A 25,636-nucleotide genomic window follows, 5' to 3' on the forward strand; every position below is an offset into this window, starting at 1 on the left:
CTCGCGCAGGTAGGGAAGAGGCGGAGCGCTGGAGCCCAGTCTCGTAGCTGCCGCCCCGCTGCTGCCCACTCCGCTCGCAGCGGCTTCCCGGGACGTGGGGCCTCCGAGAGGTGAGCGCGGGGAGTTGGGCGCGGCGGAACTCAGGTCCGCTAGGCCGCGGGTGTCTAGGGAGTCACGAGGCTGCCCCGGACGTCCGCGAGGAGGGTCGGTGGCTGCGCGCCCCGCGGAGCGCCCTGGAGGCCGAAGCTGGACTCTGTGCCCTCGCGACCGCTGGATCCCTCCCGCAGATCCTGGGCCTTCGCTGGGACCAGGACGCCTAAGTGTTTCCTCGGGGCACAGTCACCAGTTGTCTGAGCGCGTGGTTTGCTCAGAAGTTTAAAAGCTCGGGGAGGAAGAGAGGGCACTGCCCAGGGTTGGAACATGCGGCTCCGCCTTCCAACCAGAAATCCCTTTTAGACCTTAAGACTCTACTCCCCTGTCTCCCGGGTGAACTTCCAAGCTCCCGGGCAGCATTTTTTGCGTGGAGCTTCGCCGCCGTGGTAGTAACAGGTGCGGGGGTGGGGGATGGGAGAGGCTCACGCCGCCAGAGTAGTCCGCGGCTCCGAAAGTGTACTCAGGAGGAGTCCTGGGTTAAGGACCGAGGGGTTTGGAGAGGTGTGCCCCCAGCTGATGTTTCTGCATCGGGTTGAAGGTTAGGGAGCGGAAGATCTGTAGGGTCCAGGTCTCTACTGCAACCCCAGGGCAGAAGGGAACCCAGGTCCTAGCCTTGATCCAGTTCCAGGAAACAGCCCGGAGTCTGTAGGGCTGGGACGAAGAGAGCGAAGGTGAGGTGCACCTGAGGAATTGCCCCGTAGGTGGAGCGTTGCTGTTTCTCAACCAGCTAGATTGGGGGTTCCAGTGTGTGTGTGACGTCTGCTGGTGAAATACTGTCCCCAGCATCTGTGATGTGCTGCTGTGATTGTGGTCAGGGAGAAGAAAAAGAAACTTGGTTTCAAGCAGTAGTTCTCAGTTTAGGGGTGCTTTTTGACTGCTAAGGATATTTGGCCTGTAGACACTTGGCTGTCACAGGTCTGCTCCACAGTACAGAATTGGGCCCCCCCAAAAAAGTCAACATTAAGAAACCATCCTATGACACACACACCCCAGCCTACTAGAGTACTTCTTGTGAATTTCTCTCCCTACCTCAGTTTCTCCAGGGGCTGTGGGAAGAACCAGAATGAATCTTAATGAGATGGGAGATAAAGAGGTATGTGGGCAGGTTTTGCCCTGCCAAGTGTCCGATGTTGGTGCCACAAATCTATCTTTTGCCGGCTGGTCACTGGCCCTGGGGAGGAGAAGCTGGGAACAGTGGCCCCTCAACGCACAGGTCTGTAGTACTTTACCCAGGATAGCTTCGGACACAGGGTAAACCTAGGATGAGCCAGAGTCTGGGGGATGGAGAAGGGCAGGACCAAGCTCCGTTCCCATGGAGTTTCCCGAAGCTGGACAGGCCGAGGCCTCCTGGATGGGGGAATGTCGTGTGACCAACTGGAATTTTCCTTCTGAACACAGGACTAACTCCCCTAGTTATTGACACCAGGAAAGTAACATCCAAGGAATAACGGACCTTCTGATTCGCTGTCTTTCCTTCCAACAGGATGGGTTGCCCTGGTGGTGGTGGGAATCCTGGTCAGGGTGAGCTCAGGCCCTCCTGCAGCATTTGCTGAGTGACAGTGAGGGATCAAGGCTGGTAAAGCGCTTGCCACCCACAGGGCCCCAAAACCGCTGAGTTGGGCTCCTGGGCTTTCTGGGAATAGAGGTGGGGTGTTGCTGGCTGGGTAGGTCAGGGCCAGAATCCTGTCTCTTGTGGCAACTAACATCTCCTTCTCCACTTGTCCTGTCTAGTTTTGGACTTCTTGCTTGGGAGCCCTGGTGGGGTGAGAAGGGGGTGGTGGGAGTAGGGTGGAGTGGGGTGTCTGATGACTGATTGATTTGGTTGATTGATTTTGGTCTTTTTAACCATAAAGCCCTGATGGGCAGCCAGACTTGGTGGTATGTGCTTTGAAATTCCAGCATTGGCAGGTAGTGGCAGGAGAGTCAGGAGTTTGTCACCCTCAGTAGCAGAGTAAATTTGAGGCCAGTCTGAGCTATATGAGACCCTGTCTCAAAAACCAACCTAAGACCAGACCTTTTCAACTGGGTATACACTGTAGCAGTTACCACTACTGTATATGCCTCTGAAGGCTAAAGTTAAGACACCCAGACCTCCTCAAAGCTACCTACCCCAAACCTGTGACTCTAACTAGCTTCACCTGCTCATTCTGGTCAGCACCCATCCCCATCCTCACCCCACCCCACCCCCATCCTCACCCCCACCCCACCCCCACCCCTTCTATACAGCTCTGCTGTCCCGGGGACTAGACTTACGAAGGAGCAGGGATAAATCACCGCAGACTGGAGGAGGGGACCACTGGGGTCTCAGGCCTACTCTGGGCTCACTGATATATTTCTCTCGTTCTGGATTGTGAACTCTGGATTGAGACCTCCTTGATTGTGTGTCTGTGCAGCGTGTATGTGTGTGTGTGTGTGTGCTTGATGCCTGCTGAAGTGAGAAGAAGGTACTGGGTCCCCGGGACTGGAGTTATAGATGGTTACCAGCTGCCCTGGAAATGCTAGGAACGGGTCCACTAGAGGAGCACCCAGTGCTATTAACTGCTGAGCCATCTCTCTAGCCCCATTACTTGTATAAACTGTGTCGTCCCAGACAGACTCCAGATGACAGCGAGAGGGCTCCAGATGAAGGGGCCGGCCGGCAAGTGGTCATGTTTGTGCTCTTGGGTAACTTGATGCTGTCTTCTGGGCCTGGGTCTCCTCCACACAGCAGATGGGAGCTGTGTGTTCTCCAAGCAGCTCATACCCCGCCCCAATCCGGCGTGTTCCTTGGAACTCAAGGGATCCTGCCTAGGTATTGCCCCATTGCTTGAGGGGATTTCCAAAGTGACCTCACCATCTGTCGGGAGCAGCTCCTAGTTTCCTATACAGCTCAGACAGGCTGGGGGAGGAGTGCTGGCTGACCTCAGCAGCCAGCACAGCCCTGGGACAGGGACACTGCCAGGCAGGGCAGCTCTTGGCACACAGGCAGCCTCTCAAGAGGAGCCAGCCACGCCTGCCCGTCGTTGGGAGGAATGGAGGCTTTTCCGGGATTGCCCCAAAGTATCCTTGGCCTCTGCAGGCAGCAGGCCAGCATAAAGAAAGAGTTTTACATCTTCAGGGAGAGTCGCTGGGTACCATCCTCCCTTCATCAGATTTATTCAGAGACCCAGATGTAAGCATTTGGGCTTCAACAGCTGCTGGAAGGCGCATCAGTAACACTGTCCTGGCTCTCTGCTTAGTGGTTTGAGCCAAGTGAGTTCTGGCGGGGTTTGGGATGATTTTCATCATGGTTGGCCAGAAGGGCAGGTGATTCCAAGCTCAAGACCCAGGAGGCAAGATCCTGGGGCCAGCAGAATCAAGTCTGTAGGACAGGTGGGAGTCACCTCCGTTTCTCCGGCTATACAGTGAAGGATTAAGAGGTGAACATTCTAATAATGGCCTGGGGACATGTTCAGCCTGGGGTGTGACTGGTGGGGACCCTGAAGTGAGCCATCATTACAGCAAGGCTGCTGTGCATGGCACAGGCTTGGCTCATGGGAGAAACTCTGCCTTGTGGGCTGCTGGGATATCAGAACAGAAAGCACCTCTGGGTGATCTGAACTCTACAAGGAGCTGTGTCTGGGGTAGAGAACCCCTTGGGGCTGGAAGTGAGGGTGTTACAAAGCTCCTCTGCCTCAGTTGGTAGTCACTGAACCCTTGTCCACAGCATCATAGTGCTGTAGAGGAGCTACCTGCCCCTGGTCCCTGGCACAGAATACCTTTTTCTTCTCCACACAGGTCCCTGAAGGGTGCAGAATCTGTTGTGGTATTCTGGATAGACACAGGACTGAAAACTGAAGGCTCAGCGGGGCCCTTAGGGACGTTATCAGTCAGGCTGCCTAATGACAGTGGCCTCCGCCCTGCCTCTGTTGGTGAGAGGAGCTTGTGAAAGCGCTTTGATAGCTGAGACAAGACAAGCGGCAACACCGGCAGTAGGTGTTGCCGCTTGTCTTGTCGCGGATGCTGGAGGAGGGCTTTCCGGAGCCAAAGGCATTTGCACCCAGACTACACAGCTAGCTGCCATTCCAGACACACCCTTTGCCACTTGGCTTTTACTCTTTCAAGAAGGGTAGGGTTAAGAACTAGTGGAGAGCTGGCTCAGTGGCTAAGAGCACTAGCTGCTTGACTTGGATACAATTCCCAGCATCCACGTGCTGGCTTGCAGCCATCTGTAATTCTGCTTCCAGGGTACCCAGCACTCTCTCCTGGCATCCCTGGGCACTGCGCATATGTGGGGTATAGAAACACATGCGGTAAAAAGCCCCCTGTACACACAAAGAAAAATAATAATAATAAAGACGAGTCTTTAAAATATAAAAAAACTCAGGACCCGAGCAGGCTACAGCCCCAACACTTCCTCACTAGGGGAGGCAGCACAGTGATTTATAAACCCACCTGTCAGGCAGAATCCTGTCTCGTGGATCTTGGCTCACAGGCTGAATAGGTGGGTTATGGTAGCAAACACTCAGCCAAGGGGAGAAAAGCCATTAGTTAGCTACTGGTGCACCAGGCCTTATATATGCAGGGCCTGCCTGCCATCCGTGTAGTGACCGTCACCCCATCTCGCAGGGGAAACCATGACAGAGTAACCAGACCACACATGAGCCCTGACTCTGGCTCCCAGCATGCCATGAGAGTCCTACACTGTCCCAAAGTGCCAGCAGGTAGCATTGAAGGTTCACCTGCTATGGACACAGCTTGGATGGTGCTGTGTCCAAGTGCCCTAGCCCCTTGGCACCCACTGTGACTGGGACCAGCCTCTTCCTGGGGAAGTAGGGTGCCCCAGGGCAGAGTTCTGGGAAATCAAGTTTATTAGCTTCTTAATGACGGTTTACAAGGCGAAAAGTGTTTGGCTGGCATGTTCCCTTCCTGCTGAGGGGCATCTACCCTGCAGAAGGAGATCTGGGCAGGATGCCAAGCTCCCTGTCCTGAGTATGTTGAGGAAAACATCACAGGGCAACTTGCAATCCTTTGGTGCTTTTGAATACTCATACCTGGCCTGGGCACCGCCTGTTTCTGGCTGAAGGACCCACACTGTGCAAGGACTCTGTAGGGAAGGGTGAGACTTTGTCCCTCAGTGGAGCATGCGGTATGATAGGTGATCCCTGGTTATTGGTGACAGAGACACCCAGGTCTCGAAAGCCCACATACACAACATGTTGAGTTAGAGGTGTTAAGTAGCTTAAAATCCCACAGTAGAGCTGGGCCCATGACCCTGCTTCTCCTAGTCAGGAAGTTCCTTTCTCTGTAGCCACACTTCAAGATGGCGGATGGAAATTGGGTGGGCGATTGGTTTGCCGGTATCAGACAAAACCCCAGCTGTGTGGTGTGTCACATCTTGGTGTCAGGGAACCCCAGAGAAGTAAAATGTACCACTTTACTCAACCTCCATCCCCCCCCCAGGCTGCTCCGCATCCTGCCCCGACCACTGGGCCTGTACTCTTCTGGTTTTGAAGACTGATGAAACCCCAGTTGCTAGTAGCCAGTGTTCTCCTGACAGGCAGCTCTTCCATACTGACGCAGGCTCATGCTGATGTGGTGCCCGGTGTTGAGCTCTCCCTCTGTGGGGAGTGTCTGTCCTGGTGTCTGTCTTGACCCTCAGGGAGGGGCAGCAGGAGTGGAGCAGAATATGAAGTCTTCTCAGGAGACCAGATGGCTAACAAGCAGCCTGGAACCCAGCTACCCGTTTGCTGTCTCTGTACTGTCCCCTGAAGCTGTGGTCAGCACCCTAGCCTGCAGCCTTGCCGCATGACCTGTTGCAGCTTGCCTGCGGTGTGTGTGAGGGCTCAGTCTGAGTCCTGCTCAGAGCTGCCAGCAGCTTCTAGAGTCATCAAGTTTCCAGAGGCTCAAGCTCTGAGCTGGGGCTCCTAGCTGCATACCCATTTTCCAGTATGTTAGCATTGTGTGTGTGTGTGTGTGTGTGTGTGTGTGTGTGTGTGTGGTGTTGCTATATGGAATCCAAAGCCTTGTGTATACCAAGCCAGCTTTCTACCTCTGAGCTACACCCGTGCCTGATTGTTGTATCTTGAGCTCTAGGGATACAGCATCTGCCCTACCTCAGCTGCTCCTAGGACAAGAGTCCCCAGCAGAGAGAGGAGGAAGGCATTCACCCCTCTGCTGGCCTGGCTGGCTTGTTGTCCAGAGAAAGCCCAGATAGATGGTGCAGAGGGAGACATAGGGCTGGCCCTCTCTAAGAGCAGGGTGCCACGCCCACATATAGCTCCCTGGAGCCTGGTACCCACATCCCGTGTCTGTGGTGGGTTATGATGCCCAAATTGGGTCAGAGGGAGTCCAGAGCTTGGAGTCTTAATGTGGGATACCCCCGCCCCCCAAAGAAGCCAGCAGGTTGCCAAGTCCTTGAGCCTGCTCCTGCAGGTCTTGTGAAATGAGTTTGGCACAAGGCCTGGGAAGAAGAGGGGAGAAGGGAGGGAGGGCTTTGTGGGGGAGGCCTGTTGCTTGTGAGGTCTGTGCAGCGTGTGAACCCACAAGTCAGTTTTGTTTTCTTGTGGCCACCAGGCCTGTGCCTAACTTTGTGCCACCACCTGCTGGCCCATACCTCTGGGGAAAAGCATAGCAGGAAGGGGCACAGAGCCCTCTGTCCTTTCCCTGTGGTCCTTGCAGCCTCCCAACGGGACGCCCCCTCCCCCCAGTTCTACACTCTGTGACCCTTTCCGGGTCCTGTCCCCAGACCTGACCTCTTCACCTCTCTGTCTTTGGCTCCATCATTCCTGCCTCTTCTCAGGGTCAGGGGATGTTCAGCAGAGTCATCGGCCATGTAGCACCAATTTGGAGACTTCTTAGCCAGCAGTCTGTCTTATATGGGCTTGCCTTCGACCGCCACCAGGGCTGGCGAGCTTCTGGAGGTCAGCAACAGAAGCCTTTTTTTTTCTTTCTTAGCAGGATTGCAGCAGTTGAAGGTTCTACTTCCTCTCTGCAGCTTTCTAAAAACTCAGAGGTTCCCAGCAGGGCCACAGGAGGAAGATGCAGTTTTGGTTTCTGTGGCAGGGACACTGGGGAGAGAAGTCGCTTGCTTGCCCCCAGCCCACACTGTCATCATCCTATGACTCAGCAAGTACCTGGCATGTGGTCTGTCTGCCACCCCTCCCCCACCCCTTCTCCTCTGCGGCTCTCTGCATGCCCCAGGACTTGCCTGCGACCCAGAGCTGAGTGAGGCTTCTGGGGCAGGTATACTTTATGAAGTCCTCCGTGTAGGTGACTTGTGACGCTCCCCTTTGGCCATATCTAGTTGTGAACAGTGGCCTTCCCTTTTCCCGGGAGGGGAGAGGGCTACCCACTTCTCGTCCATTAACCGCTCCCTCTGTCCCCATTTCTGGCCACCTTGGCTATTACATCAGGCTTGTTTGGGAATACAGCTGTCAGGCCACCTTAATGTCCTGTGTTCTCAAGTCTGCAGAGCTTATGAGTGTAGGGAATCAGTGAGAACGCTGGGTCTCCAGGATTAGTGGGGGGTGCATCGGTACCAGGAAGGGCCTCAGGTCAGACCTCTGGGTACAGGTCCATTCCCTCCTGGAGTAGAATGGGAGGAATCTGGGTATATACCACCTGCATGGGAAGGGAGGACTCCTGCCTAGTGTGGTTGGGGGAGCAGTCCCTGGGGTGGCCTTGTTACCATGCTCAGGTTGTACCCGCCTCCGTTGGGAGTGGCTGGGCCCCACCCTGTGTGGGGAAACCGGATTCCGTGGGACATTCTGGGCAGCCTCTGAGCCTGTGTTTCTGTGTGCCTGATCTGGGCCACTGCTGGGCGGGTGAGGAGAGGAGAGCACGCTGACCCTGGTGGAGGCCATCTACCAAGGGCACCTGCGGGGAATCTCAGCCTTGCACTGCATTCTTCCTCTGTCTGCACCACCCCCACCCCTTGCAAGACACCACCCTAAAGGAAGAGGAAACACTGACCCCGCCCCCTGACCCCTACCCCACCCCTCCACCCTGGGCTCCAACTAAAGATTCGTGTGGGAAAGACTTCTCCCTAGGAGTGAGAGCAGGATCCAACTTGAGCAAGGGGCAGAGGCCATAATCCTAGCTTTGGTCCCTTCCACCCCCACCCATGGGCCAGCTGGGCAGCGAGTCTAGGGTCTTGGAGAGCTCGGCGGATATGACTGTGGGCATGAGGAAGGCTGCTCCCAGGATGTCACAATTTCCTTTGCAGTGAGCAAGCACTTCTGGGGGCGGGAGCTAAGTGGTGGGGAGGGCGGCTCCCGCAATTTTTTTTTTTTGTCTAGTTTCTGTGTCCTTTCATGGACATAGGTCACAGGGGGAGACTAGAGCTAATCTGATCATTCCCACTACTGCGCCAGGCAGCTGCCAACACACCCAGTCCTGAGAAGGGTTGGACTTTGGGCCCACCCCCGCAGAGGTTGGGGCAGAGGGGTCAGGAGAAGTTCTGGGAGAAAGTAGCAGAGCAAAACCTTCCTTATCTAGGCTGTCTGTGGTCAGCAGGTCTGAGCCATCACCTTGTCCAACTGCCAGTAGACAAAAAAGGGAAACTGAGGCACAGGGCTGCAGCATACAGGCTGTCACTCAGAGCTTGGGGCTGTCTTAGCAGGTGGTGGCAGAGACTTTCCTGGCACTTGCTGTGACCCTATACCATCCCTGATCCACTCCTGCTGTCAGACTACTTTCTAGAGGACCCTGAGATTGTCCCAGAGATTGTTAACTTTCCCTGTCCTGTGCCCGTAAGTCATGTCTGCCTTTTCCATGTGGAGATTGGTTAGGGGGGTGCGGTGGGAGGGATCCTGGGTGTATTTGGGGGAGGGGGTTGTCCCCAGATGGAATGGCTTGGGCTCTGGGGGTAACTCCTCAGAAGGGAAAGGGTATTTGTGACTAGCCAGGGAGCTCGGCTACTAGGCCTCATCCTCAGCCCGCACCCAGACACCTCCATCCCGGCCACGCAGAGGGACTAGGCAAGGTGAGCGACCTTCAGAGCCAACTGCGGAGTTTGAGAGGCCACCTCAGCCCAGCGTCTATGCAGACTGTCCCCAGCTGCACAGACTCCTGCTCTCACCAGCCTCATCCAGCTAGGACTTGGTGGGCAGTGACTGGGTGTGAGACTAGAGTAGGGGACTCCTGCTGTCCACAGAGCTGGGGACGGAGCTGTGGGATGCAGCGTGAGACAGAGCAGGGTGGTGAGAGGCTTCCTGGAGGTGACACTCCTTAGAAACGCAGGAAACACAAAGGTTGCTCTCAGGGAGTGGGATGCGGAGGGCACGGTGGCCTGTGACAGCCCGAAGCTCGCACAGGGCCTGCCCCCGACACGCTGCCAGCCGCACGATCACCCTGACTCTGAGGAGCAAGAAGACACCTGAGATGAACAGTGGTTCATTTTCTGAGTTAAGTCTCCTCGAAAGACCTCTGTGGTCCATGGTCTGTGCTGCTACCACAGGAGACCACGTTACAGTCTGCGGTCCATGCTGCCTCTTGAGACCGTATTGATATCTATAATTATTGCTGTCGCCAGAGGCCATGCCAATGTCCCTGAGCCCTGCTGTGGGCAGGAAAAGTGTCTTCTGCAGTGGTGTTGATGGCCACAGATTCATAGCTGACAATGGGTGACATTGAGGCTTCTGGGTGTGACAACCTCTCCCCATCTGAGAGAGAGAGAGAGAGAGATTGATTTGAGATTGTTCCAGCACAGCCTATCTCAAACAAACAAACAAAAAGTAATGAGATTTGAAGTGTGGCTCTTCACAGTTGATGGCTTCTAGCAGGGATGGGGGTGGAGAAGGACTCAGTTCTCTTAAGGGGCGGGCCACAGGGAGTGTGACAGTGTTCCGGTGGGTACATGGGTAACACAGATTGAACTTGGTAGGTTTGGGGGGAGCACAAGGGGAGGAGAGTGGCCTGGGGGGATGGGACGTGAGGGGGATAAGGGTACATTTTGTGAAATTCCAAAGTAATTAATAAAAATACTATGTTGGGGAAAAAGAAGCCTCAGAGGTTGGCCAGGTCGACAAGGCTGGCATAAGATTGCAGGGCCTCAGACAGGAGATGGGAGCCTGGCCGAGGTGCAGGGTCTTGTTACTGTTCTGTTGCTGTGAAGAGACACCATGACCACGCAGCTTATAAAGAAAGCCTTGAGTTGGGGGTGTGCTTACAGTGCCAGAGGGTGAGACCAGGACCACCCTGGCAGGGAGCTTGGGAGCAGCAGGCGTGGTGCCAGAGAAGTAGCTGAATCCTTACACCCTGGTCCGAAGGCAGCGGACAGAGACAGAAAGAAACCGGGCGTGGTGTGGGCCACTGAAACCTCAAAGCTCACTGCCACCAATACACCTCCTTCAGCAAGGCCACACCTCCTGGTCCTTCCCACACAGTTCATTGCCAGCTTCTTCCACACATGAGCCTGCGGGGCCACTCCCCTTCAAACCATCACAGCCTGGCTGGCTGAGTCGGGGACACGCCTGCCCTGCGGCCTCCTGGGCAGGGCCTTTGGCGCCTCATTCCAGAAGGGTCTCATTGCCGCCAGCCGGAGAGCCACAGTCAGTGTTCCCGGGGTGCAGAGAGTTGAACCCGTCTCTGCTGGTGGCCTCCTTTGCCACCCCTCTCTCTGTTGCTGCCTGCCCCGCTCCCTTGGTGCCAGTTTCCCAGAGTAATGCCCGCCTAATGCCCTCTCCCTGCACCCTGGGCCCAGGCCGGGTTGAGGAGCTTCTGTGTGGAGGCCCCAGGTGAGGCTGTTGTCCTGGAGTTGTCCCCAAACAGTGTCCTCGTGTGACTAGCAGCGCTCCTCAGAGTCTGCCAGTCCGGGGCCCCGTGTCTTCCATCTGTGATCTCAGAGGGCTGAGGGACAGGACTCTGGGCGTGACAGAGCCAAAGCTGAGCCCCTTGTTCTCACTTATAGTAACAGTAATGACCTGGGCCAGCTCCGCCACCTCCCCACCTAATGCGCCAGATCTGTGGTATGGAGAGTTTTACAGGCCTCAATACGGCGTGCAAAGCCCAGAAGGGCCTGCAGATGGGATCACCTGGGCCCACACCAGCTCCTCTTCCAAGTTCACCCATGCTAGGTGTCTCTGGGCAGCCCAGGCCTCTGCCAATCATGCTTTGGGAGTCACTAGAATGGTAATCCATAGCTCCTTGTGTGGGTGACTCCCTTGGCCTCACAATAAGAGTCTTCCGGCCCCAGGGTACCCGGGGTTCAGAAAATGAGGGGGCCAGACCTCCACCCACTGTCAGATGACTTGAATCCTAGCTGCACCCCTTCCCTGCTATGTGACCTAGAGTAAGTCAATCAACTCCTCTGAGCCTACAAATGAGAAGTAGACATAGTGATGTCTCTTTTGGAAGGATTTGAGGGACAGTGTGTGTGTGTAGGGCTGAGCGGGGCCTGGCACACGTGGCACTAATTGTGCCCAGGCCCTGGACTGCTTCCCAGTCACTCCTGGAGCTCACTCCATGAGGACCCGTTGTGTTCCTATGCCTTGTTTACAATATACGCCTGCACAGGGCTTTCTAAAACACAGGCACCAAGGCGTTCGTTTTCAGATGGTTAGTGTTCTGTTGTGTGGATTCTACATCAAAAAATAACTAAGAAAAAAAAACAAACGGCAGGAGGGGATCTCTGTTGCTTCAGCCCTGCCCTGATTTCATGTTGCCTAATGGAAATTAAATGTGTTTTTGTAGCGCTGGAGGTTGGAGCCGAGGCCTCCTGTATTCGAGGCAGGCATCCACCATATGGCGAGCTGTAGCCTCGGCCCCTGTGCTCTTTGACGTGTTCACAGACACACACACACATACACACACACACACACACACACACACACACACACACACACACACACGTCAGCAGGGTGTGTCCGTCATGGGGCCGGTGAAGCTCAGGAAACAGCCTCAAATGTTGATCCTCGCTGTCTGCCTTATTTGGGACAGGATCTTTTTGTTGTCTGCTGTGTGGGTACACTAGGTTACTTGCCCCCCCCCCCCGGGTGGGGGTTGGGTCTGAAGGTCCTCTGTCTCCCTGGAGGCGGGCTGGGGTTGCAGGTGCTGTTGTCGTTGGGTCTACAGGGATTCTTCACACTTCCAGGGCAAGCCCTGTGTCTACTAAGTCATCCCTAGCCACAGACCCAACCCTCTCTCTCTCTCTCTTTCTCTCTCTCTGTGTGTGTGTGTGTGTGTGTGTGTGTGTGTGTGTGTGTGTGTGTGCCCTCCAGCACTTGAGCCTGAGCCTGCCTTGGGCTTCGTTCTCGGGAATCACATACACCTTTCTTGTTTTTAGACTGGGTCTCTCATTGTCTTGGAACATGGCCTCTGGCCAGCAAGCCCTGTGGAGCTCTTCCTGCCCCTGCTGACCCAGGGCTGGGATTACAAATCCACGATGCCTAGCTCCGTTGTTGTTGTTGTTGTTGTTGTTGTTGTCGTCGTCGTCGTCATCATTGTTGTCGTCGTCATTGTGAGTGAGGATACTGGAAATCAGACTCAGGTCTGCGTGTTATATGGAAAGCCCATTAGGACTGAACCCATCTCTCCATCCTCAGAAGTCAGGGTAGAAATGCCGGGTCGGCTGGTGACAGACAGCGCTTGCCGTCGGGGCTGGAGACACGGCTGAGTGACCCAGTTCCTGGCACCCACACAGCCGCTCACAAACATCTGTGACTCCAACTCCAGGGCACCCCACGCCTTTTCAGGCCTCTATGGGCATCAGAAATGTGTGTGGTACACGGGCACACGTTCAGGAAAGACCATACACGGTCTTTCCAAAAGTGTACGCCATGCCAGCTTCTTGAGCTACATTGGACCCCTGGTGCCCACAGTGGAAAGATTAATTTTTTTTTTTAAAAGGCAACAATTCCTTCCTGGACTTGTGGATTGAATATTTCTATTGACGTAATACTGGGCTGGGCATAGCGGCTCACACCTGTGATCCTAGTGCTTACAAGGTAGAGCAGAGAGATCAGAAATACAAGACCAGTCTCAGCTACATAGCAGGTTCAAGGCCAGCCTAGACGCCTGAGACCTTATTTGTAAAAGCTAAAGTGCTTTTTAAAGGTAATATTTCAAACAGAACAGAGTAGAGCAGAGCTTCATGCCTGGCTCCAGTCAGCTGAGGAGCATCCTCTTGTCTGAGAGACGGCAGGTTAACACTCCAAGGTCACCGCCACCTGGATCAGCACTGTAAGGCACGCACTCAGGGTCTCCTGCCCCTCCACCCCCCCTCCCCCCCGTGGGAGATGGCCAGTGTATGAGGAGACTAAGGTCCAAAAAATGGGAAGAGTTGGCGGTTGGCCTGACCCCTCACCTGCGCTTCTGTTCTCACAGGTTGGCCTGCTCGGGCCGCTGCCCTGCCTGACCCACAGCCATCTGTCAGTCCATCTGTCCACCTTGACCTCAGGAGACCCAGAGATCGAGGAAAGGAGCAGAGCATGGTGTAGACACCGCCTGCAGGCTCAGCCCCGCACATCTGAAGGAAGGGAGTGGCTGGCCAGGTGGGTGGGCTCAACCCCTACTCATCTGTTTGCTTTAGAGCTGTGAGCTCAGCCTCAGAGGTGAGCGCATGGCAGGCAGCAGGCCCGGCGGGCGGGCGCATCTCAGGTGGCGGGGAGAGCGCAGCAGGCCGGGCGGGCGCATCTCAGGTGGCGGGGAGGGCCCCTCTGAGGAAGTGGCCTCCAGGCTGAAGCCAGAAGGTGCTCTCTGCCAGCAGTCAGAGTGACCAGTGCAGGCAGAGGCCCAGCATCTGTGGGCGCCTGCTGGAGATAGAACCCAGGACTGTGAACAGGTTAGACCATGCGCTATCCTCTGGCCTGTCTCAACTTCTATTTGTTACTCTTTTTATGTCAGACAGGGCATTGCTATGTAACCCTGGCTAGACTTGAACTCACAGCAATCCACCTGCGTCTACTTCCTGACTGCTGGGATTAAAACCTTGCACCAGCACCTCTGTTTTTGTTTTTTTAATATGTATGTATATGTGTGTATTCTTTGTATGTGTGGGTCACAGCCTGGGTTAGCACTGTGGTCCCTTTGTCTTGAGTGGATGTCGGGATGAAGATATCAGATGGATCTGCCCCGTCTGTCTGTCCAGTCCTCTGCTAACAGACATTTGGTGGCTGTCACCTTCTAGCTTTGGTGAGCACATTGCTGGGACTGTCCAGCGCGGTGCGTGGGGACGTGCTTGAGGGACGCTTTGTGGTTCCTTTGCTCAGCGAGTATGTTGTTGTCTTTGTTACACGAGTTGGGAGCCTGAGTGGTAGTGGTTCTGGGCTCTCTCTCTCTCTCTCTCTCTCTCTCTCTCTCTCTCTCTGAGGCAAGCCAAAACTATCACAGGTCAAGCTGGGAGCACCTGCTGCCCACTGAGGGGCCCGAGTGGACAGTCAGGACAAAGCTGGGGGAGGGGAGCTCACGGGCCTGGAGGCCACCTGGAAGAGCTCGGCCTTTGGCCTTGAAAATAGGAAGACTTGAGCAGACAAAGACAAGGATTTTCCCTTCTAAGAAAGGTCTACTGGAGTGACTTATAGGTGGCAGATGGAAGGGTGGGGCAGGCAGGCTGGCTGTGGAGAAGGGTGAAGGTGGAGAGAGAGAGCTGGGCCGTCAAGAGCTCTCGTTCCTACAGGGGACCTGAGTGTCATTCCCAGCACACACTGGTGCGGGGCAACTCCCCATCTCTCCATGCCTTCAGTCCAGGGGTCCCTTACCCTCTTCTGCCCTCCATGGCAGCAGGTGTTGTTACTGTGCACTAATGTGCATGCACAGTCCCCAGGCATGCACACAGTATATGCACACTTGCAGACAAGCTGGGGACAGAGCCCCGTGCGGTGGCTGTCAAGCCCCGCCCACCTGCACTTTGCCCACCATTGACTCCTGAGCTTGCCAGAGCTGCAGGGAGAGAAACAGACAGCAGGTGCCTGGAAGACATCATAAGGGAGTGGGCTGGGCTGGGGAGATGGCTCAGCAGTTAAGAGCACTGACTGCTCTTCCAAAGGTCCTGAGTTCAAATCCCAGCAGCTGCACGGTGTCTCACAACCATCTGTAATGGGATCTGATGCCCTCTTCTGGTGTGTCAAAGGACGGCTACAGTGTACTTAAGTATGATCAGGAGTAGACAAGACAACCTGAATGGAGTCTAGGTGTGTTTCATTTAGTGATGCCTTTCCTGTCTAAGGCAAAGACACCAGTCTGTGTGTTCTCAAGGGAAAGATGCCCAGACCAGACCGGAGAGCCTCGGCTGTTTTAAAAACCCGTGCTGTTTCCAGCAGAGCGAGGCTGCCCTGAGGGATGACCCCAAGCTCAGTCTTTTTGTTCAGTGAGCATGAATCACCTTTATTGTCACCAGGACTGGGCTATGGCTTATTTGAGGGGATTGCTTGCCTAGCAGGCCTGAAGCCCCGTGCTGGATTTCCAGCGCCACATATATGGCTGTGATCCTAGCACATGGGAGGGAGAGGCAGGAGAATGAGGAATTCAAGGCACCTTTAGACACGTGGCAGGTTCGAGGCCAACCTGAGATGAAACGTTCCCTTAAATGAAAGAAGAAAATGAGAAATACCAGGCTAGTGGCAGTCTCAATTACTTTCTCGTTCCTTCGCTTCGTTCTAACAGATGTAGCCCAGGCTGGTCTCTTCGTTCTAACAGATGTAGCCCAGGCTAGTCCAGACTATTCTCAAACTCACAATCTTTTGTCCTTGGTCTTCCAAATCCTGGGATCACAGACTATTACTAACTTCAGAGGTCTGTTACGCTGCTAAGCTAGCCTTGATCTCCTGGGCCCAAACAGTCCTCTCTCCCTCAGCCTCCTGAGCAGCTGGGATTGTAGATGCATACCACTAGGCAGCCTGGGGGTGGGGACCTGCACAGTGGGTTTCTCTTCCCTCTGGGAATTAGGCTGAACCACCACTTCCTGTGGTTCCTAACTCTAGGCCTGCTTCCCCAGGAAATGCACCTGCCCTGCAGAGCTGACCCCTGGTCGCAGCAGCTAGCGCCTGCCCAGCGACGTCAAGTGCACCTTATTGGCAGTAGCGTGTCTGGTTGTCTGGACTGTTCTTGTCCCTTGAGCCTCTTCCCAGCACCAAGGAAGGGCCCTTTGTCTGCGCCCCGCCAGCTGGCCACTGACTTGCTCTGACCACACCCACTTCTTTCTGCTCCTTTGGTGGTTTGGTTTTCACCAAAGCGGAGAGACCACAGAGGGACTAAGGCTGGAGTCAAGCTGTTCCTCAGCCCGGCTAGTCTGCGATGCAAATGAAGTCAGAAATATATCCTCCACCCGGCCCAGGTGTGCTCTGGCCGCATCTCTGTGGAGCTCGGCCTGAGACCACACGGGGCGGGTTGGTGCTGGTGCCAGGCTGCCTCCCGGTGCCAAGGTCTCCGTCCCCTCAGCTCCTGCCGCCCATCTGGATGCCTGTGCTTTCCTCTCTTCTAGCACGGTGCCCACCATGGCCTCAGCTGACAAGAACGGCAGCAGCTTCCCGTCTGTGTCCGGTAGCCGCCTGCAGAGCCGGAAGCCACCCAACCTGTCCATCACCATCCCGCCACCAGAGACCCAGGCCCCCAGCGAGCAGGACAGCATGCTTCCTGAGGTGAGGGGCTGCCGGCCACAGGCCGCAGAGGGGACTCCCCACACAGCAACTGGACACATTCCTCCATCTCAGCCTGCTGACATTCTTGCAGCTTCAGGGCACGCCTGAAATACTGCTGGGGGCAAGGCTTTGAACTCTGAACTTGGGAGTTCTGTTGCCTGGTGGCCAAGGGACAAGGAACACTGTCCCTGAGAAAAGGCCTTGTTGGGAAGCCCGGACTCTGGCTGTTTACAGTTCTCCTCCCTGGCCCTGCGGGGTTGTGGGCTGTCTGTGGAGGCCTGAGTGGGCATAGGGTCCCCCAGTGCCAGCAGCACACCCCTGCAGTGCCTTGTTCTTGGGGGGATGGGTCATTGTTTATATCCATCTGGGACTCCTGTCCTATAAAGAGCTCATTGAAAACAGGCCCCAGATAGCGTGGGCTTTGCACACAGCCCGAGACATAAAGGGGAGCTATGTTGGGGCCGCCCGCTTGCCCTGAGAGCGCCCCAAGACATGTGAGAAGAGGCAGGACATCCCAGTTCACGGGCAGATCATGGGTAGGGAGGGTTTGCTGGAGTACAGTGCAAAACTTGTGTTTTTTGTTTGTCGAGACAGGGTCTCATGTAGCCCAGGTTAGCCTCGAACTTTCTCCATTGTCAGCAATTAGTTTGAACTGCTGATCCTTCTTGCTCTGCTTTCCTGAGTGCTGGGTGGCGGGTGTTCACCGCTGCATCTGCTGTGTGTGGCGCTGGACGGGAACCCAGGCTGTTAGGCACGCTGGGCACTGTGCCAGCCTGACTGCATCCCCAGACCTGGCTGGAAAGCATTCATTTTAGGTTCAGAATGAGGGCCTGTGGAGGGAGTGGGTGCAGCCAGTGGCCTAGTGTTAAAGTGGCCTCGCGTGTCAAAGTGGCCTTGCGTGTTAAAGGGTCTGGGTTATGTCCTCAACACTGCAATAAAAAGGAGTGAATGGGAACCCAAAGCAGCCGGCAGGGGAGTGGGCTAGACGCTCATTCATGTCTTCCTTGCCTCCCCACAGAGGCCCAAGAACCCAGCCTACCTGAAGAGTGTCAGCCTCCAAGAGCCCCGGGGACGATGGCAGGAGGGCGCGGAGAAGCGCCCTGGCTTCCGCCGCCAGGCCTCCCTGTCCCAGAGCATCCGCAAGTGAGCACCCGTGCCCTGCCCAGGCACCCCAGCGGCCTGCACACTCTGGGCGCCTGGGTGCCCCCTTTCTAGAGGTGTAGACAGTCAGTGAGCAGTAACTCCTGTGGAGGTGGGATGCCAGAATCTCGAGTGATGGCCTAAATGGAAGGAGGGGACCCTGGGGCTGGGCGTGTGCGCCTGACAGGAAGTTCCCCAGCATGTCGCAGAGGGGCTCTCCAGCCTTCCAGTCCCACCCCTCATGGGGTAGACTTCACTCTCAGCCTGGTCACTGGGCTGTAGCTAGGAACTCAGGGGAGGCTGATTTATTCCCTTAGGGCCCTAAAGGTTTGTGGCACAGCCCATAGTACAGTGGTTGCCCTGTATACACACAGGAGCACACACCTTCACCCTCAAGTCCCCGCTCCCAGCACACACACCGCCATCCCCCAGACCACCTTCCCTAAATTCCTGCATCATGGCCTCCTAGTGCCTCGTACACACGTGTACCTGCAACCCACGCATCACCCTCCCAGCACACGCGCGCAAGCACACACACACACACACATACACATATCACCATTGTCATGCCTCCTTTAAACACGTGTCCCTTCCCCCCACCTCTCCTGTGCACACGCGTGCACCAGGACAGGTGCGAGCACAGGTTTCTGCCCACACCGTATGCGTCTGTTCTGCAGGGGAACAGCCCAGTGGTTTGGCGTCAGCGGCGACTGGGAGGGCAAGCGACAAAACTGGCATCGTCGCAGCCTGCACCACTGCAGCGTGCACTACGGCCGCCTCAAGGCCTCGTGCCAGAGAGAACTGGAGCTGCCCAGCCAGGAGGTGCCATCTTTCCAGGGCACTGAGTCTCCAAAACCATGCAAGATGCCCAAGGTGGGCTCCCTGGAGGAGGCGGGCGGTAAGCGGCTCTCCCAGGGCCTGGCAGCTTGGCTCACCCTCTGTCTCTTGCAGATTGTGGATCCACTGGCTCGGGGTCGGGCCTTCCGCCACCCAGACGAGGTGGACCGGCCTCACGCAGCCCACCCACCTCTCACCCCAGGGGTCCTGTCCCTCACTTCCTTCACCAGCGTCCGCTCTGGCCACTCCCATCTGCCCCGCCGCAAGAGGATGTCTGTTGCCCATATGAGCTTTCAGGCGGCCGCGGCCCTCCTCAAGGTAAGGTCTGCGCTGGAGGATGTATACCCCACCCATGGTCACCACTCCACTCACCCACGTCTACCCCTGTGTCAGAGCAGTGAATGCATGCGTACCCTAAAGCCCAGAACCTATGTCCTTCAGGCCCCAGTTCCCCTGTGAGCCCCTCAGCGCCCGCCCCTCTGTTTTAGGTTATGGGAGGAGAGACAGGGATAAAGGATCAGACTGGCGGGAAGGGCTGGCGTGCTGGGGCAAGAGGCTGCAGCGAGGGGGCAGGGCCCCAGACTTGAGCATGACAGTATGGGATGCTGGTGCCCTGAGTGTCGGGGTGCCAGCTGCTCACGTTAGCAGGCAAGAGGTTGTGAAGGAGAAGCTGCTCCCCATCATTGGAAGAAGAGCCGTGGAGGGCCAGCCGCAGCTGGACCCCATCCTGGCCTGCCCTGAGTTCTTCCTTCAGCCCGTCCACTTATCCTTTGCCGACCCGGTGCTGGGGTTCTGGGTCCTCCTTGATTCTTCTGTCCCACGCCCAGGGGCGCTCCGTGTTGGATGCAGCCGGGCAGCGGTGCCGGGTGGTCAAGCGCAGCTTTGCCTACCCGAGTTTCCTGGAGGAGGATGCCGTGGACGGGGCCGACACCTTCGACTCCTCCTTTTTTAGTAAGGCAAGCATGGGGCTTGCACTCTCTGGGCAGGGGCTGGGGTGGCCCGGGAGCTGGGAGAAGTGACCTTGGCCCTGACTGTGACCTAAGCATGTGGCTTCCCTTCCACCCCGAAGAGACTGTATAGATTTGTCTTGCCCCTGATTGGAGCGCCACAGTGGTCCTTGGCACGATGGCTCCTTACACTTTGGTTTCCCTCTACTCCAGGAAGAGATGAGCTCCATGCCCGATGACGTGTTTGAGTCCCCCCCACTCTCTGCCAGCTACTTCCGGGGTGTACCCCACTCTGCCTCCCCGGTCTCCCCTGATGGTGTGCAAATCCCGCTGTGAGTACGGGGTGGGTCTCTCCAGCCCCTGCTGAGCCCCGGCAGGGTCCTCAGGCTGAGAGCCTTTGTCACCACCAGAAAGGAGTACAGCAGCCGAGCCCCCGGTCCCGGGACCCATCGAGGCAAGCGCATTGCCTCCAAAGTAAAGCACTTTGCATTTGACCGGAAGAAGAGGCACTACGGCCTGGGCGTCGTGGGCAACTGGCTGAACCGAAGCTATCGCCGCAGCATCAGCAGCACCGTGCAGCGGCAGCTGGAGAGCTTCGATAGCCACCGGTGAGCCCCTGGGAGCTAGCCTGAGCGGAGGACCGAGTGCCTAGAGCTTCCAAACCTCTCAGGGCCCTTCACCCCAAACATGGCCCCTTCTCGGTCAGTAAACCTTCCGAGAGCGCCTCCTGCAGGTTCCGCATGTAATGACAGCTCCTGGGCACACTGAGGCTCAGGGAGCCTTGTGTGGCTCTGCTGCCTTGTCCTCTACAAGGACCCCAGACAGCAGTCAGTAAGTCAAAAAACGTCAATCAAACACAACTAGAGAGACGGGCATTGCGCCTGGGCAGGTGCCCTGGGGCTGGCAACATGGCTCAGTGAGACTAGGGATAAGTTTGATCCCAAGAACCCATAAAAAGGAAAGAGAGAAGCGACTCCACAAAGTTGTCCTCTGATCTCCACATGCCTGTGAGTTATGAGTACACACACTCGTGCGTGCGCACGCGAACACACACACACACACACACACACACACGCACGTGCACACATGTGCACACTAATACTTTTAAGATGGTCCTTTAAGGCCGGCATGCTGGCGCATACTTTTAGTTCCAGTATTCAGGAGGCAGAGGCAGACAGAGGTCTATGAGTTCAAAGCTAGCCTGGTCTAAATAGTGAGTTCTAGCTAATAATCCATAGAGAAACATTATCTCAAAGCCACAGACAGTTAAAAGAGAACAGAGAGAGTTGGCGCCTGGAGTGAGGGATTCTGGGGGAAGCTGGACACAGAGATGTTCAGGGAAACTGGAGATTAAAGAATGATAGTCAAAGTGTGATTGACAGTGTGACCTGACAGGCATTGGACTCCAAATTATACCAAGGAAGAAATGGCAGGCGTGGTGGGCGGGCGGGCGGGCGGGCGGCTGGGGTGGAGGGGCGCTGTTAGGGTGAGATACCATGAGCAGAGGTGTGTGAGGCCCCCAGGTGAGGTGAAGTGTGCACCAAAGCCCTGGGGCTTCAGGGGCTGCGGCCTGTTCCGGGAAGCGCAAGCAGAGGAGAAAGGAACTTCAGGTGAGCACCGCAAGGCTCGCCAGTGAGCAGCAGGGGTGATTGTGCTCTCAATGCAGTAGGCGGTGGGAAGCCACTTCAGTGGGTTTTGAACTGAGAGAGACACTCGGGGATGCACCTTCTGTGGGGAAGGCTGAGCGGGGTGATCCAAGAGCCCAGGAATGCCTGAGGGGCGGGGTGCGAGCTCGCCAGGCTGACAGGCTGACTGACGGAGCCTCTGCCTCCAGGCCCTACTTCACCTACTGGTTGACATTCGTTCACATCATCGTCACCTTGCTGGTGATCTGCACCTACGGCATCGCGCCCGTGGGCTTTGCCCAGCATGTCACCACCCAGCTGGTGAGTAGGGCTCCCCCCCCCCGGGGGGCCCCAGGCTCCCCCAAGGGGCTCAGGCACAGTTGGCACCAAGTGTCTCCCACTGCAGCACCCTGGCCCAAGCTGGGGATGCCTGAGGCTCGTGTGGCCCGACTTTCCTGGAGGCCCATTCTGGGGACGCCCCACCCTCTGTCCCTCTCTCCTCTCACACAGGACTCTGGCTCCTCTAATGCCACAAACTCCCTCCTTGATAGGTGCTGAAGAACAGGGGCGTGTATGAGAGCGTGAAATACATCCAGCAGGAGAACTTCTGGATTGGCCCCAGCTCGGTGAGGTCCTGGGGCCTGGGAACCCTGTGTCCTGCCACTCCACACTAGGCAGATGGGGGGCTGCGGGGTGCCCCGCCCCTTCTGAATGCTGGCTCACAGCCCCTCCCCCCACTCCAGATTGACCTCATCCATCTGGGAGCAAAGTTCTCGCCCTGCATCCGGAAGGACCAGCAAATTGAGCAGCTAGTACTGAGGGAGCGTGACATCGAGCGCACTTCCGGCTGCTGTGTCCAGAATGACCGCTCGGGCTGCATCCAGACTCTGAAGAAGGACTGCTCGGTGGGTCCCGCCCCAGCCCCGCCCCTGCCACCTCCTTCCTTTCCCTGCACAACAGGCATGCCCAAGGCTGGGCTGGGCAAGTTGGACAGCGGTTCCTAGGAAGTGCCCGAGTCCTGGGGAAATGGGAATCGCACTTGAACTGGAGGGTTTGCCTCCCACACCATCCTGCTGACGCTGCCCTGACCTCCTGTCCACACTCTAGGAGACCTTAGCCACGTTTGTGAAGTGGCAGAATGATACCGGGCCCTTCGACAAGTCTGACCTGAGCCAGAAGCAGCCATCAGCAGTTGTGTGCCACCAAGACCCCAGGTACAGCCTAGAGCCTCCTATGGACAGAGCGGCACCCAGCTGTCGGAGCCGCCTTCTGTGATGCTGGGGGAGGGGCGTGGCAGGCTGGGTGGTCCAACTTTTTATTTTGCCCGATCTGACCACTGCTTCCAGGACCTGTGAAGAGCCAGCCTCCAGTGGGGCCCACATCTGGCCTGATGACATTACCAAGTGGCCGGTGAGTAGATGCGTGGAGATGCTGCGGGATGAGGGGGGGATGGCAGGCTTTCTGTCACGAGGCCCACTGCCATCGGTCCCCTGTCTCTTAGATCTGCACGGAGCAGGCCCAGAGCAACCACACGGGGTTGCTGCACATAGACTGTCAGATCAAAGGCCGCCCCTGCTGCATCGGCACCAAGGGCAGGTGAGCCAGCGCCCCAAGCCCTGCAGGCTCTGTAACTCTTCTGTTCTCTGCCCTTGGGTGATAGGGAGGCAGGGACAGAGGGTCAGTGAGAGAGAAGGGAGATTGCCCCATGCTGCCCGCCATGCCCGGGTGCTGGGCTCCAGCCTACGTAGACAGCTGCTCTTTAGAACGCTGACGCCCATCTGCTTCCTGCCCACAGCTGTGAGATCACCACTCGGGAGTACTGCGAGTTCATGCATGGCTACTTCCACGAAGAGGCAACACTCTGTTCCCAGGTAGGCGAGGGCCGTCTGCGTAGTGGAGGCTGGAGGGCTTCTGAGGACCACTGGGGTCTTCACCATTTGGAAGCCCCAGACTCGGCCTGCCTCCCAGGGTAGAGCTAATGACCCCGTGTCTCCCACCCAGGTGCACTGTTTGGACAAGGTGTGTGGCCTGCTGCCTTTCCTCAACCCTGAGGTCCCTGACCAGTTCTACCGGATCTGGCTGTCTCTGTTCCTGCATGCTGGGTAAGAGGTGCCTTGTTGCCCCATGCCCAGACGCCTGTGTCTTCCCTCTTAGATGCTGGAGAAGGGGCTCCTGGGCCCAGCACGCTGGTTCAGCTTGCTAGTGCTTGACTGCACCTGTGGCGTGCCCTGCTGGTGGCCACGGGCACACAGGGAAGGCTGATGATGCCCATGTCTCTACCCCAGCATAGTGCACTGCCTTGTGTCTGTGGTCTTCCAAATGACCATCCTGAGGGACCTAGAGAAGCTGGCCGGCTGGCACCGCATCTCCATCATCTTCATCCTTAGTGGCATTACAGGAAACCTGGCCAGCGCCATCTTCCTCCCCTACCGGGCAGAGGTACACACTTGGGAGATGAGGGCAGAGAGGGTGGGGTGAGCCCTTCCTTTTGGTTCTAAAGCATTGTAGCATATGGGGAGGACTACTGTGGCCTGTGGGGAGGACTACTGTGGCCTGTGGGGAGGACTACTGTGGCCTGTGGGGAAGACTACTGTGGCCTGTGGGGAGGACTACTGTGGCCTGTGGGGAAGACTACTGTGGCCTGTGGGGAGGACTACTGTGGCCTGTGGGGAGGACCACTGTGGCCTATGGGGAGGATCAACCCCGCTGCTTCTTGCTCTGGTCCATCTGCAACAAGGGCACAGAGCCCCTATTGTGTCAAGCTTACCTACAGATGGGCGGCTAAGCCGGGCCCTATTGATTAGTCTCTTAATTCATGGCAGGAGGGAACAGGGGTGCTCTTGAGTCCCCAGAGATCCTTATTCTATGAAACCCTGCATGTGGCTCCTCTCCACCCTCAGGAGGAGAGGTCTTGAGTCTGTTGCTCCTTCTGGCCTGTGATCACTCCACTGCCGGTCGTCTCCTAGGACAGGCTGGCTCGTGCCTTAGCACAAGCCAGGTTGCCGCAGGGTTGGACAGAGCAAGGCCAGCAGCTCCTGCGGCATCCTCTGAGTGGGAGGCGCGCCCCACAGCTGCACCCCCCCTCTCCTGGCACCCAGAGTCAACATGGTGCCACCGCCTCTCTCCTCCCCAACCCCAGGTGGGCCCAGCCGGGTCGCAGTTTGGCCTCCTCGCCTGCCTCTTCGTGGAGCTGTTCCAGAGCTGGCAGCTGCTGGAGCGGCCATGGAAGGCCTTCTTCAACCTGTCGGCCATTGTGCTCTTCCTGTTCATCTGCGGCCTCCTGCCCTGGATAGACAACATCGCCCACATCTTCGGTTTCCTCAGCGGCATGCTCCTGGCCTTTGCCTTCCTGCCCTACATCACCTTCGGTACCAGCGATAAGTACCGCAAGCGGGCCCTCATCCTGGTGTCTCTGCTGGTCTTCGCCGGGCTGTTCGCCTCCCTGGTGCTGTGGCTGTATATCTACCCCATCAACTGGCCCTGGATCGAGTACCTCACCTGCTTTCCCTTCACCAGTCGGTTCTGTGAGAAGTACGAGCTAGACCAGGTGCTACACTAACGAGGCGAAGATGGAGTCTGCCCCGGGCCGTGTGTCTGCAGGCCCGTGGGGCTCTGGGCCCAGCAGCTCACTCCACAGCCAGGGCTGACTCCACATGAGACAGGCAGGCTCCCCACGGACATGACACCTCCCTTTTTCAGGTCTGAATGTTCCTGACCCAAGTCTGGGGGACATCTTGGACACCCGTTTCTCTGAGGCTCAGGGCCCAGGCCCTGCCTGCCTCTCTGGCCCTATAGGATAACTTTTCTTCTCAGGGCATGGGCCTCTGGCCTCTGCGGGTGCTGACTCCCCACTGTGACTGTAACTGTGACCTCACCAGACACACAGCTGCTCCCTCAGTTGTCCCCAGGGTTGAGGTCCCTACCATGCTGCTACAACTCCCCTTTCCTGTTCCTCCTCTCCTCCTGTCCTTCAAGCCTTTCCGGTATTTGTCCATGGACTCCTGAGCCTGTTCCTGAGCTCCTGGGCATAGCGTTGTGGGGAAGGCTCTGGCTGTTGTCTCCGGGTGATGACAAGCAAGGAGAGGTGGCTATACAGGATGCTAAGGGCTTTTGTGACGCAGAGCCATCGATCTCCAACGCCCACCAGTGGCCATTGCTCCCGCGTGTGTTTGGCTGCACGGGTTAGCTCTGATACCAGGATACCCCACCCCCTCCTCACTCCTGAGTGGCTGTGGGCTGGGCCTCCTTGAGGGCTAGTTCCCAGGGGAGGCTTGGGGCTCAGCCAGGCCTGGTGTTTTGTTTGTCTTTCCAATTTATATTATGGCCCTAATTTTGTAAAGTAACGCTAACTTTGTATGGATGACGTCTCAAGTTTATTAAATGACATTCTTTATCAAAA

General features: G+C 56.6%; 1 protein-coding gene across 3 annotated transcripts; it reads left to right on the forward strand.

The window, feature by feature from the left end:
- Nucleotides 1-25,636, forward strand: Rhbdf2 (rhomboid 5 homolog 2). 3 transcript variants are annotated; one of them, XM_052195104.1, is made up of 19 exons: nucleotides 1-110; nucleotides 13,438-13,604; nucleotides 16,532-16,688; nucleotides 17,707-17,831; nucleotides 18,506-18,701; nucleotides 18,780-18,983; nucleotides 19,493-19,621; nucleotides 19,826-19,944; nucleotides 20,023-20,220; nucleotides 21,447-21,558; nucleotides 21,789-21,863; nucleotides 21,981-22,142; nucleotides 22,345-22,451; nucleotides 22,584-22,647; nucleotides 22,739-22,833; nucleotides 23,033-23,108; nucleotides 23,239-23,339; nucleotides 23,523-23,676; nucleotides 24,377-25,636. In XM_052195104.1, exons 3-19 carry the CDS (start codon nucleotides 16,545-16,547, stop codon nucleotides 24,794-24,796), a joined length of 2,481 nt encoding a protein of 826 aa, XP_052051064.1. In that variant the 5' UTR covers nucleotides 1-110; nucleotides 13,438-13,604; nucleotides 16,532-16,544; the 3' UTR covers nucleotides 24,797-25,636. The 3 variants fall into 3 exon arrangements, with proteins under 3 accessions (XP_052051064.1, XP_052051065.1, XP_052051066.1); XM_052195105.1 differs by lacking the exon at nucleotides 13,438-13,604 and having other exon boundaries at nucleotides 4-110; XM_052195106.1 differs by lacking the exons at nucleotides 1-110; nucleotides 13,438-13,604; nucleotides 16,532-16,688; nucleotides 17,707-17,831; nucleotides 18,506-18,701 and having other exon boundaries at nucleotides 18,886-18,983; nucleotides 19,493-19,616.

Source organism: Apodemus sylvaticus, chromosome 10 (genome assembly GCF_947179515.1).
Source record: "Apodemus sylvaticus chromosome 10, mApoSyl1.1, whole genome shotgun sequence".
Lineage (NCBI taxonomy): Eukaryota > Metazoa > Chordata > Mammalia > Rodentia > Muridae > Apodemus > Apodemus sylvaticus.